The sequence below is a fragment of the Talpa occidentalis genome, unplaced genomic scaffold, assembly GCF_014898055.3.
Source record: "Talpa occidentalis isolate TD23 unplaced genomic scaffold, MPIMG_talOcc4v2.1 talOcc4.18, whole genome shotgun sequence".
Lineage (NCBI taxonomy): Eukaryota > Metazoa > Chordata > Mammalia > Eulipotyphla > Talpidae > Talpa > Talpa occidentalis.
In genome coordinates, this window is record NW_023601851.1 from 13,295,019 (window position 1) to 13,310,987 (window position 15,969).

General features: G+C 33.9%; 2 protein-coding genes across 2 annotated transcripts; both read left to right on the forward strand.

The window, feature by feature from the left end:
• The first annotated feature begins 2,251 nt into the window (after positions 1 to 2,251).
• On the forward strand, positions 2,252 to 3,206 carry LOC119250786 (olfactory receptor 10AG1-like). Its single transcript, XM_037518394.1, is given in 2 exon segments — positions 2,252 to 3,057; positions 3,059 to 3,206. Coding segments are annotated over 2 exon segments (954 nt in total).
• A 6,909-nt stretch (positions 3,207 to 10,115) lies between these two features.
• Positions 10,116 to 11,105, forward strand: LOC119250881 (olfactory receptor 10AG1-like). The gene is given in 1 exon segment (XM_037518463.1): positions 10,116 to 11,105. A coding segment is annotated over 1 exon segment (990 nt).
• The last annotated feature ends 4,864 nt before the right edge of the window (positions 11,106 to 15,969 follow it).

A 15,969-nucleotide genomic window follows, 5' to 3' on the forward strand; every position in this document is an offset into this window, starting at 1 on the left:
AAGACACATAGTTGCATAAACAAAACACAACCAAAAAGAGAAAGAGGAGGGGAGGGGAGGGGTAAAAGAAGGGATGAGAACACAACAGGGAAGTGTGTACAAATGCATCTTTTATACTAACCTGTTAAGTAAGATATGCTACTTACCTCTCCAAACATCTCCCTGAGTTATAATGACCATTACAGTGTATATTTTCAAGTAAGGAAAATAAACCTCTGATAATTTCAATAGGGACCTTTTACCAGACTATATATAAGTTTTGTCTTAAATCATTCAATATCAATCCCTTTTGTCAGTAAGTTCTTCAGTTACCTAGGGCGGGATTGTTGAGATAAGAGGAAATCATTTCAACTCGCCCACTAGCAGGCACTTATAAACCACTCACACAGGTAAACACTGGTCAGTCTTTTTTTTTTAAGATTTATTTATTTATACAAGAACTGGGGTACAGGCCACAAGTGCGGGAGGGTGAGAAGATTCACCAGAGACAGAGCGGGGAGCAGAACAGGCAGATGGACCGAAAACACTGCTGAGGGGAGCAGTGGGTGAAGCAAGAGAGGTCTGCAGTGCCCTGTGGGTAGCTTCCTGGCCGGCCAGGAATCAAACCGGTGCTGCAGAGGTTGCTGACAGCTTCACAGTGCTACGTTCAACCCGCTGCACCACCGGGGAGGTCCTGGTCGGTCTTCTGGAATACAGAACTGAATGAGTATATGAGGGCCAGGATTTTCTGAAATGGTATTTATTCTCTTTTTTTCCTAGTGAAAATACCAGAATGATTCTGACATCTGAAAAAATCTTAGAGTGATGTGATTTATTTAAGAATGTGGCCCTCCTGTAAGGCTAGGTAACTGTCACCACTCAGAACTGCACTCTCTAGGGTAACATCTGACTTCACTGTCTGACTTGACCACTGGTCTATGAACTCTGTGAAGACATAGCTGAACTCATATAATTCACCATTATTATTATCATTATCCTAGCACATTGTATTTAACATGCATGTAGTAGTTATCCATAATAAACTACAATATATACTTTAAAATATAGGTTGACTGCCTGATTCATTTATCAAATGAATCTAGGTCACTAAGAATTCAATTCTTTTGCTCTAAAATAAAAAAAAAAAAAACTACATACATGTAGGGGGCTTCCCTGTTTGTACAGAGGTTAAAGTCTCACTGCTATCAAGCTGTCACCACTGTGGCACGAGTTCAATCCCAGGCCAGCCAGGGAGCAACCCACATGGCACAGCAGATCTCTCCTGTCTCTCCTGCTGCTCACCTCAGCAGTGTATTTCAGTAGATCTTTCTGTTCTGTTCCCCACTCTGTCTCTGGTGAACCCTCTTACCCGCTACACCTTTGACCTACACCCCAGTTCTTACATGCATAAATAAATCTTTAAAAAAATACATGTAGGGAAGATGATATAAATCTGTGAAGTTTGAGAAGATGTAAAATTTATAATAACATTGTGAAAAAAGGAAAAAAATAAAGGACACTAGAGAAACCAAGACAACTAGAAACAAAGCCTAGAAATAATAAATTTATTTCATCGGTATGGGTTTATGGGTGGGAAGAGGAAATTGGTATCTTAGACAAAAAACGGAAATAATATTCTATAGGCATTTAAGATGAAATTGGTCTGGAAAATAAAGAAAGTTCCAATCTATGACAATGAAATTTGGGACGTAGTGACAAATTGTGAGTAAAGTCACCGTTTCACACTGATGGATAATATAAAGACTGGATGGAAACAACAAAAGGTCTAGGGTTCAGCAGAGTGTGGAAAATACTGAACATGATTAATTTAAAAATGTTTAGGTATTGAAGGAGCTGATTAAGTTAAGTCTATATTGCCTTTAGTACTGCATTTATAAATTCAGATATAGGTGATTAGAGACCACATTAATCAGGCAGGAGGAAAATTTCCTATTAGAGAAGATTACATTTTACCTAGAGCTGTTTGAGAACAGGCTCCCTGACATGTTTGCTCTTTTTCCCCCCTTTTTACTGTCGTCTGCTTTGTCTTGTTACTCATATCCTTAATCCTTAATAAGAGCAGGAGGAATACACTTTCTGTTTTTATCCTGGATTTGAAATATATTAGCAAAATACAAAACAAGCAATCAAGAAAACTGGATATCTCTTCTGCATCAGTGGGTTTGAAATCATTGATTTAGTATGTCCCACTTTTCAGCTAGGACCAAAGGAATGAACTGACTTCCAAGTTATGAAATCATTTTGTCCATAAATGGAATTTGCAGGACAAAATTCCCCACAGGGCAATCACACTACTTTGGTGGAATTCATGCTGGTTGGGTTTTCTGATCTTCCCAAACTTCAAGGATTACTTTTTGCTATATTTCTAATAATCTATATTATTATTCTTATGGGAAATAGCCTCATTATCATAATAACTAAGGTTGATCCTTCACTGCAGACCCCCATGTACTTTTTTCTTGGGAATTTTTCCTTTTTGGAAATATGTTATGTGTCAGTTACTCTCCCCAGTTTATTAACAGATCTCTGTGGACAAAATAGAAAAATTTCCTTTCTGGCCTGTGCGATTCAAATGTATTTCTTCCTGATCTTGGGAGCCACTGAGTGCTTTATCCTCACTGCCATGGCTTATGACGGGTATGTTGCTATTTGCAATCCATTACTCTACCCTGTCATCATGAACAACAGGCTGTGTATCCAACTGACAGCTGTCTGCTGGACCACTTCAATTCCAGTGTATACAGGTTTCACTTCTGCACTCTTCACAACACCCTTCTGTGGATCTAACCAGTTGAATCACTTTTTCTGTGATGTCCCTCCAGTTGTTCAGCTTGCTTGTGGAAACACGTTAATGTTTCAGATGTTGATTTATATGATTGCTGCATTTGTTGTCACTGTGCCTTTTGCATTGATACTTAGATCTTATGTAAAAATAGTCTCCACCATCCTGAAGCTGCCATCCGCAACTGGGAGAGCCAAGGCCTCCTCAACTTGTTCTTCCCATCTCATGATTGTGACTTTATTCTTTGGATCAGGCATCATTGTGTATATGAAACCAATCTACTCACTCAACAGGAATGGACAAGTTCTTTTCTCTTTTTTATACCATTTTGATACCCACATTTAACCCCATTATATATTGTCTGAGAAACAAAGATGTTATGGTGGCTTTGGGAAAATTCCTACAGAAATGGATTGTGTTATGACTCAAAAGCATAACTTCTTAAAAATTGGTTTCCTATTTGTCACAGTCTCCCTTTGGTTTTTCTTCAATTATTTTAAGAAAATGAATTATTCTAAAGAGTGATCTCATATTCTTATGTCTCATAAAATGAATAAAGCAGTTATTTTCATAGACTAAATTATTCCCAAACTTAAACCAAAGTGTAGAGATATCTGATGGAACACAATGAAATCATTAAAGATTGCTTGGGCCATTTAAAATATTTCAGATATTTTCTTCATTCTCTTTTTACAAAAACATGATTCATCTATATATCTCCAGAATCATTGTATATCTGCAAAGTAATAGACATCTAATTAAATCTGTTGGTCTGAAAGAATGACAAATGGCTTGATGTAACTATTGATGTTTTATTTTCTTCCCATCAATATTTCCATTATATCATTTGAAGTTTTATAAAGAAAAGAAGAATCAGATCTTAACAAGCTTAAGGTTATCAGTATGCTAAAAAAATTGGTATTCCCTCTGTTTTTATTGGTAAATCCTCAATTAATCCTCTTAAGATGAATTCCCATATGCAAAAAGGGACCACAGTCACTGAGTTCCAGAATTCAGTTTTCCTCTGGAATGCAACTTCATTCCCTCTCCTTTTATAGTATGAACTTAAATAACTTGTTTTTAATTTTCATGTACAGGATTTAAATGTAAGTAACAAATGATAAGTGTTGTGGGGGAGGGGAAGTATTTGAGTAACTGAAGAAAGAATTTTTATATTAAACTATTTGAATGTTAGCTCTGGGTGTATGTGTTTTTATTGCCTCCAACTAGCTTCATAAAGTGGAATTTATGAAATTGGTAATTTACTCAATTGCCAATTTTAAAGGGAATTTATAAGATTTACTGATAAAAGAATAGCTACAGGGATTTAAGAAAGTTAATTTATATGTTAAAGTTGTAAGATTTAAAAGCCCCCCTTGGTCATCAGTTTTTCCACATCATTTCTCTTTTACATGATCTGCATTTTTAGCCCCCATAATGCTGTAAAAGAAAACTCTGATAAATAGAATCAGCAATGAAAGAATTTATGAAGGACACTTCAGAAATATAAAGCATCCTAAGATACCACACTGCATACCTCTTTGCCAACAAACTGGAAAACTGTTCAAATTAATAGAAGCAACAATCTTGTGAGAATGAGTCAAAAAGAAATAGAAAACCTGAACAGCCAATTACAAGCCATAAAAAACCTGAAAAAATAATAAAAATGGCATTAAAAAAAACAGAAGTCCAAGACAAGATGGATTTACTAGTGAGTTCTACATGTTCAATAAGAAAATAACACCTAGCCTTCTAAACCCCTCCCCCAAGTAGGGGAAGATAGAATGATCCCAAACACATTCTGTGAGGACATTACTCAGTCATCAAAAGCAGTGAGGACCTCACAAAAGAACACCACAAACCAATATCCCTAATCAACACCGATACCAAATGGAGATAATTTGAGAGAATAATGTGTAGCTGTTAAGTCAAATGATAAAATAAAAAAAAAAAATACTGGACATTTAAATAACAGACAATTTGATAAAGAAAAATATTTTAAAAAAGGGGAAAATCAATAAACACCCTGAGGGCTCAGAATTTAAGCAGGAGAAGGGAGGGAAAGTGACAGGGGTCACAAGATGGTGGGGCAGAGGGACTTCACCAGAAATAGAGAGGAGACTGAAGAGTCACCATGGGGAAAGACCACACATCAGACAGAATGCAAGGGAAACATGCCAGCAATCAAAAAAAAAAAAAAAAACAGAAAATTTAAATATGAAATAGAATTTATTTTGGTATATTAATATATTGCTTTATCTTCTTGCAAGTTGTTTTAATCACATTTTAGGAATATATCTCTATTTACATCTATAAATCACCAATTATATGCATTATTTTATTTAATCCAAACATTTCCATTCTCTTTATAAAGTTTACCAAAAATTCATATCAACAATAAAATTAGCTCTACTTTTTCTTTACTATTAGTTTCAAAACTCATAACTTCATTTTCCCACCCATGCCTTCTAACACAGATAACTGGAGACTAGGTGTACTATATCCCCTTGTGCAAATTATTTTGCTTTCTTCATAAATTTTACTCCTTATTTTACTTCTGCTTATATTATTATAGTATATTTTAACTCAAGAATCAAAGATTAAACATACACACTTTCCTTTCTTGTGATCAAATTCATTTGTGAACTAAATCTTCTGAACTTGAAATATATACTGTAAATCTAGTCCATCTTTCACATGTATAATAGTGATGAAAATGTAAAATTGATAAATGTATATAAAGATAAATTATATCCCTCTTGTGATCAAGGGTGTTAAGAACAAATGGAATGGTGTATGAGTCCCAGGGAATTTCCAAGTTATATTCTTTGAGGTAAAGGCATTTACCTCAAAATATTTCAATCACTTGAAATTTAATATCCTCAGATTTCATACATAGATCTAGTCCAGTGTTAGCACTGGGGACTCCTTCTACATCCTCTCCCCATGGAGACTTCCTCTACTACCCAGAGATGAGAGGGTGGGGAGCCATACAGAGGAGTGGGCAGGGACTAATGCTCCTTATTCCCCAGAAACAGAAACTTCAGTGCATCTAATCCAGCCAGACACAGACATGGTTATCTCCTAATTACCACCAGATTATTGATCTTAAAACAAGTCTTAAAGCAATAATGTCCCCATAGTGAGTAGCAGGTTGCTTCCTACTTAAGGTGAAATGTTGATTTAAGAAAATAGGAGATCAAGAAAAAATAATAGTAGTTGAATTTATTACTCAGTAATTAAAACCAGAAATTTATATGATATGGCATTGTATTCTTTATAAAAGACCACACCATGATTTCTCTATTATATGAATAAGGTAAATAGCAATAATTTTACTTCTGCATATTTTTTGTAGTGTATTTTTAACTCAAATCAAAAGATTAAAATACATGCTTTCCTTTCTTGTGATCAAATTCATTTATGAGCTAAATCTTAAACTATATATTGTAAATGTAGTCCATCTTTCATTTTAATAATGGTGAGGACGATGCAAAATTGGTATGAAATCAACTTGTGTAATGAAGATTTATATTACAAGTTTTACTTATATTCTCAGGACATTAATTTAAAAAATCATATCTTATTTCATATTTATGAAGCCTATTTATTAAACGTGGAGTTGGCATCACACCACTAAGTGTTAGGTCATCTGGGTCATGTACTAGATTTTTGACACTGGGCAAGTTTTTTCTTTTTTTCTTTTTTTTAATATTTATTTATTAATTGATACAAGCATTGAGTACAGTCAGAAGTGCAGGAGGGTGAGAGGATTCACCAGAGCCAGAGCGGGGAGCAGAACAGGCAGACCGATGAAATACACTGCTGAGGGGAGCAGCAGGTCTGGCAGGAGAGGTCTGTTGCACCATGTGGGACTCTTGCCAGAGGCAGCCCAGAGCTCAACCGCTGCGCTACCAGGGGAGACCCACTGGGCAAGTTTTTTAACCTTTCTATGCATTTGTTTTTTTATGCAAAATGTGAATAATAATGGTACCTTCTTTATTAAAATTGTAACAAATGAGAAAGTACAAGTAAGGTTATTAACACCATGAATGGCAGGTAACAAATGTTCAAAAATTGTTAATAACAGTAAAAGTTTCTATTAACCAGATCCCTCTACACTGCCTAGTCAAGTCAGTTCATGTTAAAAGTAGAAATGGTAATGGGAAAGTTCAACTTCCCACGTTGAAACTCTCAATGTACCCATAGTTATGAATGGAGAGAATATGTCAAGTCAGAAAAGAAAATAATCAAAGTTTCCTTGGGATATGCCTTCATATATAAAATAAGATTTGAGTTGGACTTTTAAATATGATTTTATTTGCATTTCTATAAATGTGTATTTTTTTATGTGCTCAAAATACAAGAAACTGGTACCAATTAGACAGAAAGCTAAAATTAAAACTAAATAAGAGAAAGCTTTTTTTTTCCAGATATTGTTCTTGGTTTGTATCCAGAAAACATAGAACTGTCTACTAATTTTAAGCTTAGTATTCCTGTAAGATCAATACCCTGTTCTTTCTTTCCTCTGCTAGTTTGAGAAAGGCCCAGTCCATGACTGGATAAAAGATGAGCAAACTTCAAGATGAAAGAAAAAAAAATCAGTAAGTATGAAAATGACCATATACCAATACCTACTAGAAATATAACTCCATCTTTTAAGCCAAACATTTAAATAGATTATGCTCTTAACTCTCAAAATAGTTCCCTGAGTTATATATTACTATGACTGTGTATATTTTCAACAAGGATAACAAAGCTCCATATTTAGTGTAAGGACAGATTACAAAAATATATCCAATTTTCTTTTTTTTTAATATTTTCTTACATCAGTGTTTATTTTTGTAAAGTGTCTAATTTTCATTTTAAGTAACTTCATATGACATACTTTGGTCAGTAACAAATATTAAGTGTGGTGGTAAGTACCCAGGGTGTGCTTGTTAAAATTAGTGGGAAATCATTTCCAATGACCCATTAGCTGATATTTATAAGCCACTCACACAGGTAAGCACTGGACAATCATTTGGAATAAGGAACAGAATGAGGGTATGAGGGTCAATATTGTCTGCAGTAATTTTGATTCTCTTTTTTTAAAAGTGAAAATACCAGAATGATTCTGTGATCCCCTCATATCTGACAAAAATCTCAGTGTAATGTCACTTCCTTATGAATGTGGTGACTCTCTAGCAAGACCAGGTAACTCTTTCCACACAGAAACTGCACTTTCTAGGGTGACATCTGACTTCCTCATCTGATGTGACCACTCTATAAGCTTTGTGAAGACATGACTGAACTCATATTATTCCCCTTTATTATTTTAAATAGCCTAGCTCTTGACACAATTTGCATTGTATGGTTACGTAGTATTCATAATAACTATAGCAATTACTATATTGTATGCATTACCATAATGTTTGTTGATTATACAATAACCAATTTGTTATAGAATACAACCAATGTACTATTAGTAGTAAAAAATACAGTAATTACTATATTGTATATTGTATATGTAACTATATTGTATCTTGGTTACTGCGTGAGACATGTGAAACTTTTTGGGTTCATGAAAATTTTATTCTCTTTTGCAGTATAGTTTCTGAATGAGAAAGCAAATATATAGAGGGGAAGCAATATAATTTGAAAGTTGAGAAGATGTAAAATGGGAAAACAATTAACGCTGGGTGATAAGAAAAGAAAATAAGTGACACCCAAGAAACAAAGTTAGAGATGGCAAGAGAAGAACAGGGGTGTGCACTCAATTTCACCATCAAACATATCACTGAATCGAAAAAGGCCCAGGTTTATGATTCCTCCTGTCGATATTTGAGTCATAAACACAGAGAAGCCATAGAGAGCTTTCTCTTTAGGGTGTACTGTGAAAAAGTATAATCAGATTGCAGATTTCTGTGAACTGTTTAAGATTAGTGATAAAGAAGAAACTACATTTATAAATTATAAATTCTATCATTTGTTTGGGATTTATCTGTAGTAAGTAGAATTTGTTGTCTTAGGGGAAGATGGGAGGGTGGATTTTAAAGGAAGTTAAGATGAGTTATTTTTTTTTTTAGGAAACAGAATAAGTTTCAAACACATACGATGTGGATTTAGCACTATGTGGCAATGTGTGAAAAAGGTGTTTGTTTTGCATTAGTGAGTGGTACAAAGGTTGCATGGAACCAACAAAAGTGAGGTGGAGCATTCATCTCAGTACAGGACAGACTGTACATACTTGATCTACAAATGCATAATTATTGAAGAAGCACATATGACTAAGCCTCCACTGCAGTTCTCACTCTGTTTCTAAATTCAGATAACTAGAGTGTGTAGTATACACAGTCTATATTACATTCATATAACATTATTTAAACATTGTATACATTATATATTATGTTTTGATAAAATTAGATAATAGATAAATACATGATATCTATTGAGACCTCATATTAGAGACGGAAGGAGGATATGCATGTAATAACAGACATTACCTTTAATAGGTGCCATGTGTGAACTAACTGATGAGATTTTCTTAAACTTTTTTTTTCCTTTCTGAGCTGAATTACTTCCTAAAGAGATAATTTTATCCCATTATTCTTGATATCTAAAATTTTCAATATACTTAGAGTTATTAAAATTTGAGGGAATATTATAGAACCGATGATATATTATGCAAAATTCTTATATTATGCCACATTATAGACTTTATGTGGACATAGGGCTTGCTAAGACAAATTACTCCTAATAAAAGTACCTGGGGAGTGGCCAGGTGGGCTTAAGTGGACCAGTCAGTGAAGACTCACTGACTCACCTTGTTCCAGGGCTGCCGGAGAGTGACTCACAAGAGAAATGCAAGAATGCAAGAATAAAAAGAACAAATTAAAAGGTTCTAGGTAGAAGGGGAAAAAAGCAAATAGAAACCAAATTTATGAGGAAGGAAAACATTTCTCTTTTAGAGAAGGTTCCAGATTACCTAGAACTGTTTGAGACTAGGCTCCCAGACATTATTTGCTCTGAGTTTATTGTTCTCTGCTTTACTTAATTCTGATATATCCTTAATCAAAAATATGATCAAGAGGAAAAGGGTTTCTGATTTTATATGCAGGAATTTTCAAATATTGGTATTGAAATATATTATCAAATACATGAAGCAAGGAAACTGGTATGTATCCTGTGTCAATGGATATAAATCATTCATTTAACTTTAAATCATTATATTTTTAACCATTATACAATAATTTTAAGAAGACTTAATTTTTAAATTAATTTAAATTTCCTACTGTTTAGCCAGGTAGAAAGGATTGAATGACTTCTAAGCCTTGAAATCATTTGTTTATAGATGGAACACAAAGGACAAACTTCCCCACTGGGGAACCACACTGCATTGGTGGACTTCATCCTGATTGGGTTTTCTGATCTTCCCAAGCTTCAAGGATTACTTTTTGGTGTATTTCTGATACTCTATATATTTATTCTTATGGGAAATAGCCTCATTATAACAATAACTAAGGTTGATCCTTCCCTTTAGACCCCCATGTATTTCTTCCTTAGGAATTTTTCCTTTTTGGAAATATGTTATGTTTCAGTGACTCTCCCCAGATTGTCAGCAGATCTCTGGAGACAATATGGAAATATTTCCTTTCTGGCCTGCGCTTTTCAAATGTATTTCTTTCTGATATTGGCAGACACTGAGTGCTTTATTCTCACTGCCATGGCTTATGACAGGTATGTTGCCATTTGCTACCCATTACTCTACCCTGTCATCATGAACAACAGGCTGTGTGTTCACCTGGCACTTGTCTGCTGGACCACAGCAATTCCAATACACATAGGGTCCACCTCCGTGATCTTCACTCTACCCTTCTGTGAAAATAACCAGATGAATCACTTTTTCTGTGATGTTCCTCCAGTTGTTCAACTTGTTTGTGGGGACACCTTTGTAATTGAAATGTTGACTTATGTGATTGCTGTATTAGTTGTCACAATTCCCTTTTTGTTGATACTTGTATCTTATGTGAAAATAATCTCCACCATCCTAAAGCTGCCATCAGCAACTGGGAGAACCAAGGCCTTCTCAACTTGTTCTTCCCATCTCATGGTTGTGACTTTATTCTTTGGATCAAGCATCATTGTGTATTTGAGACCTAACTCCACTCACTCATCAGGAATGGACAAATACTTTTCCCTTTTTTATACTATTTTTACACCTTTGTTTAACCCCATTATATATTGTCTGAGAAACAAGGATGTAATGATGGCATTGGAAAAATTCCTGCAGAAATGGATTATGGTGTGGTTCATAACTTATAAAAATTCATCATATACATAACATCAATTCTTAAAAACTGTTTCTTTATTTTTTTAATTTTTTAAATTTTTTATTTTTATATTCCCCATATAATTGCAACCCCCTTATTTTGACCCCATTCCCTCCTTTTCCTGCCCCCACCCCCATAGTGTGTCTCTGGTTCATATTTGTTTGTTGAATTTGATTTTTTCTTTCTTATAGCTATTCTTTTTCCTGGTCCCTTATTTAGGTTTTCTAGATTCCTGCTATGAGTGAGACCATCTGGTATTTTTTTCTTTTTCTTTCTGGCTTATTTTGCTGAGCATGATCCCTTCCAGCTCCATCCATGTTGCTGCAAATTGCATGTATTTATCTTTTTTGAATGCTGAGTAATATTCCGTGGTGTATATGTACCACATCTTCTTGGGCATTTGGGTTGTTCCCATAGCTTAGCTATTGTAAATAGTGCTGCTATAAACATAGGGGTGATTTATTTCTCAATAAAATTGGAAAAATTGTTTCTTATTTATCATAGTCTCCCTTTGGTTTTTAAATTGCTTTAAAACCCTGAGTTATTCTTACTGAGTGATCTCATATTGTTATGTCTCATAAAATAAATTCAGCCATCATTTTTATGGAGCAATCAATTTTGAAACTCTATGTAGTATACAGAAACATCTTTAAAACACACTAGACTCATTAAAGGTTGCTACTACTTCTATTGTTGTTAAGATCTCAGAATATCATCATTATATTTGTAATTCATATTTATATTTCCAGGAGAAATATATTTTCTGTAAGATAACAGACTTCTGATTAAATGCATTAGACTGAAAGGATGACTAATATCACAAGTTTAATTATTTTTGTTTTAATCCATTATATAACTAACATGACCTGAGCCAGAACTAAAGTAATAACATTAAAAAAAATATTTTAAAAAGATATGTTCACTGTTTTATCCAAATATAAGTATAATTTCAAAAAAAATATTCCTATTTCTTAGCTTTTACTTTTACCTTCAATAATGTGTACATGGTATATTTACTCCCAAAAGTTAAGCCAGGTAAGTTCATATTATACTCATAAAATGAGATATTCAATATTGATTTGTTCCAACATTCCATATTTGATGTAAATAATACTCACACATGAATTTTAAAGATGTCATGCTTTTGAGAACCTTAATATTCATGTCTGAGTCACTAAGATCCGCTTCAGTCCAAAAAAAGCTGCATTATACATTTAATAACATTTAGTGAGTAGTATGTTCCTCCATTTCACTATTTTCTCATAATGTAATTTTTATAGAGAAGATTCCAGACCCAGTGTACTATATTCACTTGTCCAAATTCATATACATTTCTTATATCAGCCCCTGAAACTAAGGATATGTTATTTCTCTGATGAATATTGCCCTTTACAACAAATTAGGTTACACCTAAGTTTTGGGGACCTACCCAGTTTAATTTATTGAAGTAAATAAATTGGTTCTAATAATTTGAAAATTGGCATTGACAGATTTCATACATATAGTCTAACATTGAGACTGTGAATGTCTCCTGCAGCATTTCCCAATTGGGGACTATCTCCAGTCCCCAGGGATGGAGAGATTGGGGAGAAAGGGACAGAAGAGTGGTCAGGGGCTAATGCCTCTCATCCCTATTCTCCCAGAGAATGAAGCTTCCATGAATCACTAGTCCATCCTGAGGCAGCCTTGATATCTTCTACCTACCCCTAATACCAGACTTTTGTGTTTAAAATTTGATAATACTTGCTGACAAAAGAATAGGTGTAGGATCAAGAAAGTTAAACTTATATATATATATATATATATATATATATATAAGTTGTAAGATTTAAAAATCCCTATTCATCTAGGTTTTCCCACATCATTTGTCTTTTACATTTTCTGCATTTTTAGTCCCCTAATGGGTAAGAGAAAATTCTAACCAATAGAATCATTAATAAAAGAATTACAAAAGGATAGTTCAGAAATACAAAGCATCATGAGGTTACAGTGCACATCTCTTTGCCAACAAATTGGAAAATTGTGGAAAGTACTGAAAGAATATGACCTTGTGAGGCTTAATTAGGAAGAAATTGAAAACTTGAATAGACCGATTACAAGCAAAACAGTTGTAAGCATCATCAAAAATTTCATAAAAACAGAAGTCCAGGACCGGATGGAATTACTAGTGAGTGCTACACGTTCAGTGTACCTGCTCCCCAAAACAGATGTAGATGGAATGCTCCCCAAAACATTCTGTGATGGCATTACTCAATCACTAAAAGCAGTGAGGACCTCCCAAAAGAATACGACAAACCCAATATGCCTGCTGAATACTAACACCAAATGAAGGTAACTGGGGAGCATAACATGTAGCAGAGTAAGTAAATGATAAATTAACAAAGACTGGACATTTAAATTGGAGACAATTTGGTAAAGCAAAATATTAAACAAAATAAAAATCAGTGGAAATCAATAAGCACCCTAAGGGCTCAGAATGTGATCAGAATCAGGGAGGGAAAGTGACAGGGGGCACAAGGAGGGTGGAGCAGGGGAGGGCACACCACCAGAAATAGGGAGGAGACTGAAGTGTCCTGATGGGAAAAGACCACACCTCAGAGTGCAAGGGAAACATGCCAGCAACCAAAAACCAAAATAAAACAGAACATTTGAATATGAAATAAAATCCATTTTGATATATTACTATATTATATTATCCTCTTGCAAGTTGCTTTAATCACATTTTAGAAATATAACTCTAATGATATCTATTAAACACTGGCATTTTCCATTCTTTCTATTCAATCCAAACATTTCTCTTCTTTTTATAAAGTTTACTAAAGATCCATAGCAGCAGTAAAACTAACTCTACTTTGTCTTTCCTATTAGTTTCAAAACTCTCATAAGGTCATTTTCCATCCATGCCTTCTTGACTCAGATAACTGGAGACTAGGTGTACTACATCCTCTTGTGCAAATTATTTGCGTTCTTAATAAATTTTACTCATGCAGTTTTCTTATAGTGTATTTTTAACTCAAGAATCAAAGATTAAAAGTACACACTTCCTTCCCTTGTGATCAAGTTCATTTTTGAGCTAAATCTTCTGAACTTGAAATATATATGTAAATGTAGTCCATCTTTCATTTTTGTAGTAGTAATGAATATGCAAAAGTGATATATGTAAATAAAGATAAAATCTTCATGTGATCAAAAGACCTAAACAGCACATGAGAGGCCATATGAACTCCAAAGACTTTCCAGGGTATATTCTTTGTGGGAAAGTCATGATGTTCAATCATTTGATTTTAGTATCCTCAGATTTCATACATAGATCTAGTCTAGTGTTAGCACTAGGAACAACTTCTTTAGCCTCTCCACATAGAGACTTGCTCTAATCCACAGAGATGAGAAGGTGGGGAGCCAGGGACAGAGGATTGGCCAGGGGCTAATGCTCCTTTTCCCCACAGACAGAACCTTCACTGCATCTAAGCCAGCCAGCCAGTCTTGGCTATCTCCTAATTACCATCAGATTATTGAGCTTAAAACAAGTTTTGAAGCAATAATGTCCCCACTGTTTCCTACCTGAGGTGAACTGTTGATTTAGAGAATAGGAGTTCAAGGAAAAATCATAGTAGTTGAATTTATTACTCAATAATTAAAACCAGAGATTTATATGATATAACACTCTATAAAAGACCACACCATGATTTCTCCATAATATGAAAAAGGTAAGCAGCGATAATTTTACTCCTGCCTATTTTATTGTAGTGTATTTTTTACTTGAATCAAAAGATTACAATATACACTTCTTTCTTGTGACTAAATTCACTTGTGAGCCAAATCTCCTAAACTTGAAATATATATACTGTAAATGTAGTCCCTAACTCATTTTTATATACTAAAGAAAATGTAAAATTGGTATTAAAACAACTTGCTGTGGTGAAGAGTTTATTACTAGCTTTACTATTATTTGCAGGACATTAAATTCAAAAATCCTTTCTTATTTAATATTTATGAAACCCATTGTTTAAGCATGTGGAGTTGGCATCACACTGCTGAGTTTTAGGTAACCTGGGTCAGATACTAGATTGTTGATACTGAGCAAGTTTTTAACCTTTCTGTGCATTTGATTTTTATGCAAAATGTGAATAATAATGGTACCTATTTTAATCAAATTGTAACAATGAGAAAATATGAGAAAGGTTATTAACACCATGAATGGCAGGCAACAAATATTCAAAATTGTTAATAACAGTGGAAATTTCTAAAAGCAGATCTCTCTATAATGTCTAGTTATGCCAGTTCCTCTTAAAACAGAAAATAGGCAAACTGAGCATTCAAATTCCATTTTTGAAACTGTCATTGTACTCATAGTTCTGAATGGAAAAAATAGATGAAGTCAGAAAAGAACATAAACTTTCTTGTATATACTCTCATATATTAAATAAGGTATAAGTTAGACTTTAAATATACTTTTATTTGTATTTCTATTAAAATGTATTTATTTTATGTACTCAAAATACATGAGACTGCTACAGATGACAGAGAAAACTAGAAGTAAAGACCAATAAGATAAAGATTTTTTTTTTTTTCCAGATATTATTCCTGGCTGGTATCCACACAACATAAACCTGTCTACTCATTTAAGCTTAGTATTCCTGCCACATTAATACTCTGTAATTTCTTTCCTCTACTAGATTGGGAAACATCTATACTGGTTAAATATAAGCAAACTTCAAGATGATAGAAAAAGAATATCAGTGATAATAATCATCAGTTCAATAAGTATAACAATCCATAACAATGCCTAATAGAACTACAACTGCATCATATAAGATAACCTGTTAAATACATATGCTTCTTACCTCTCAAAATAATTCCCTGAGTTATATATTA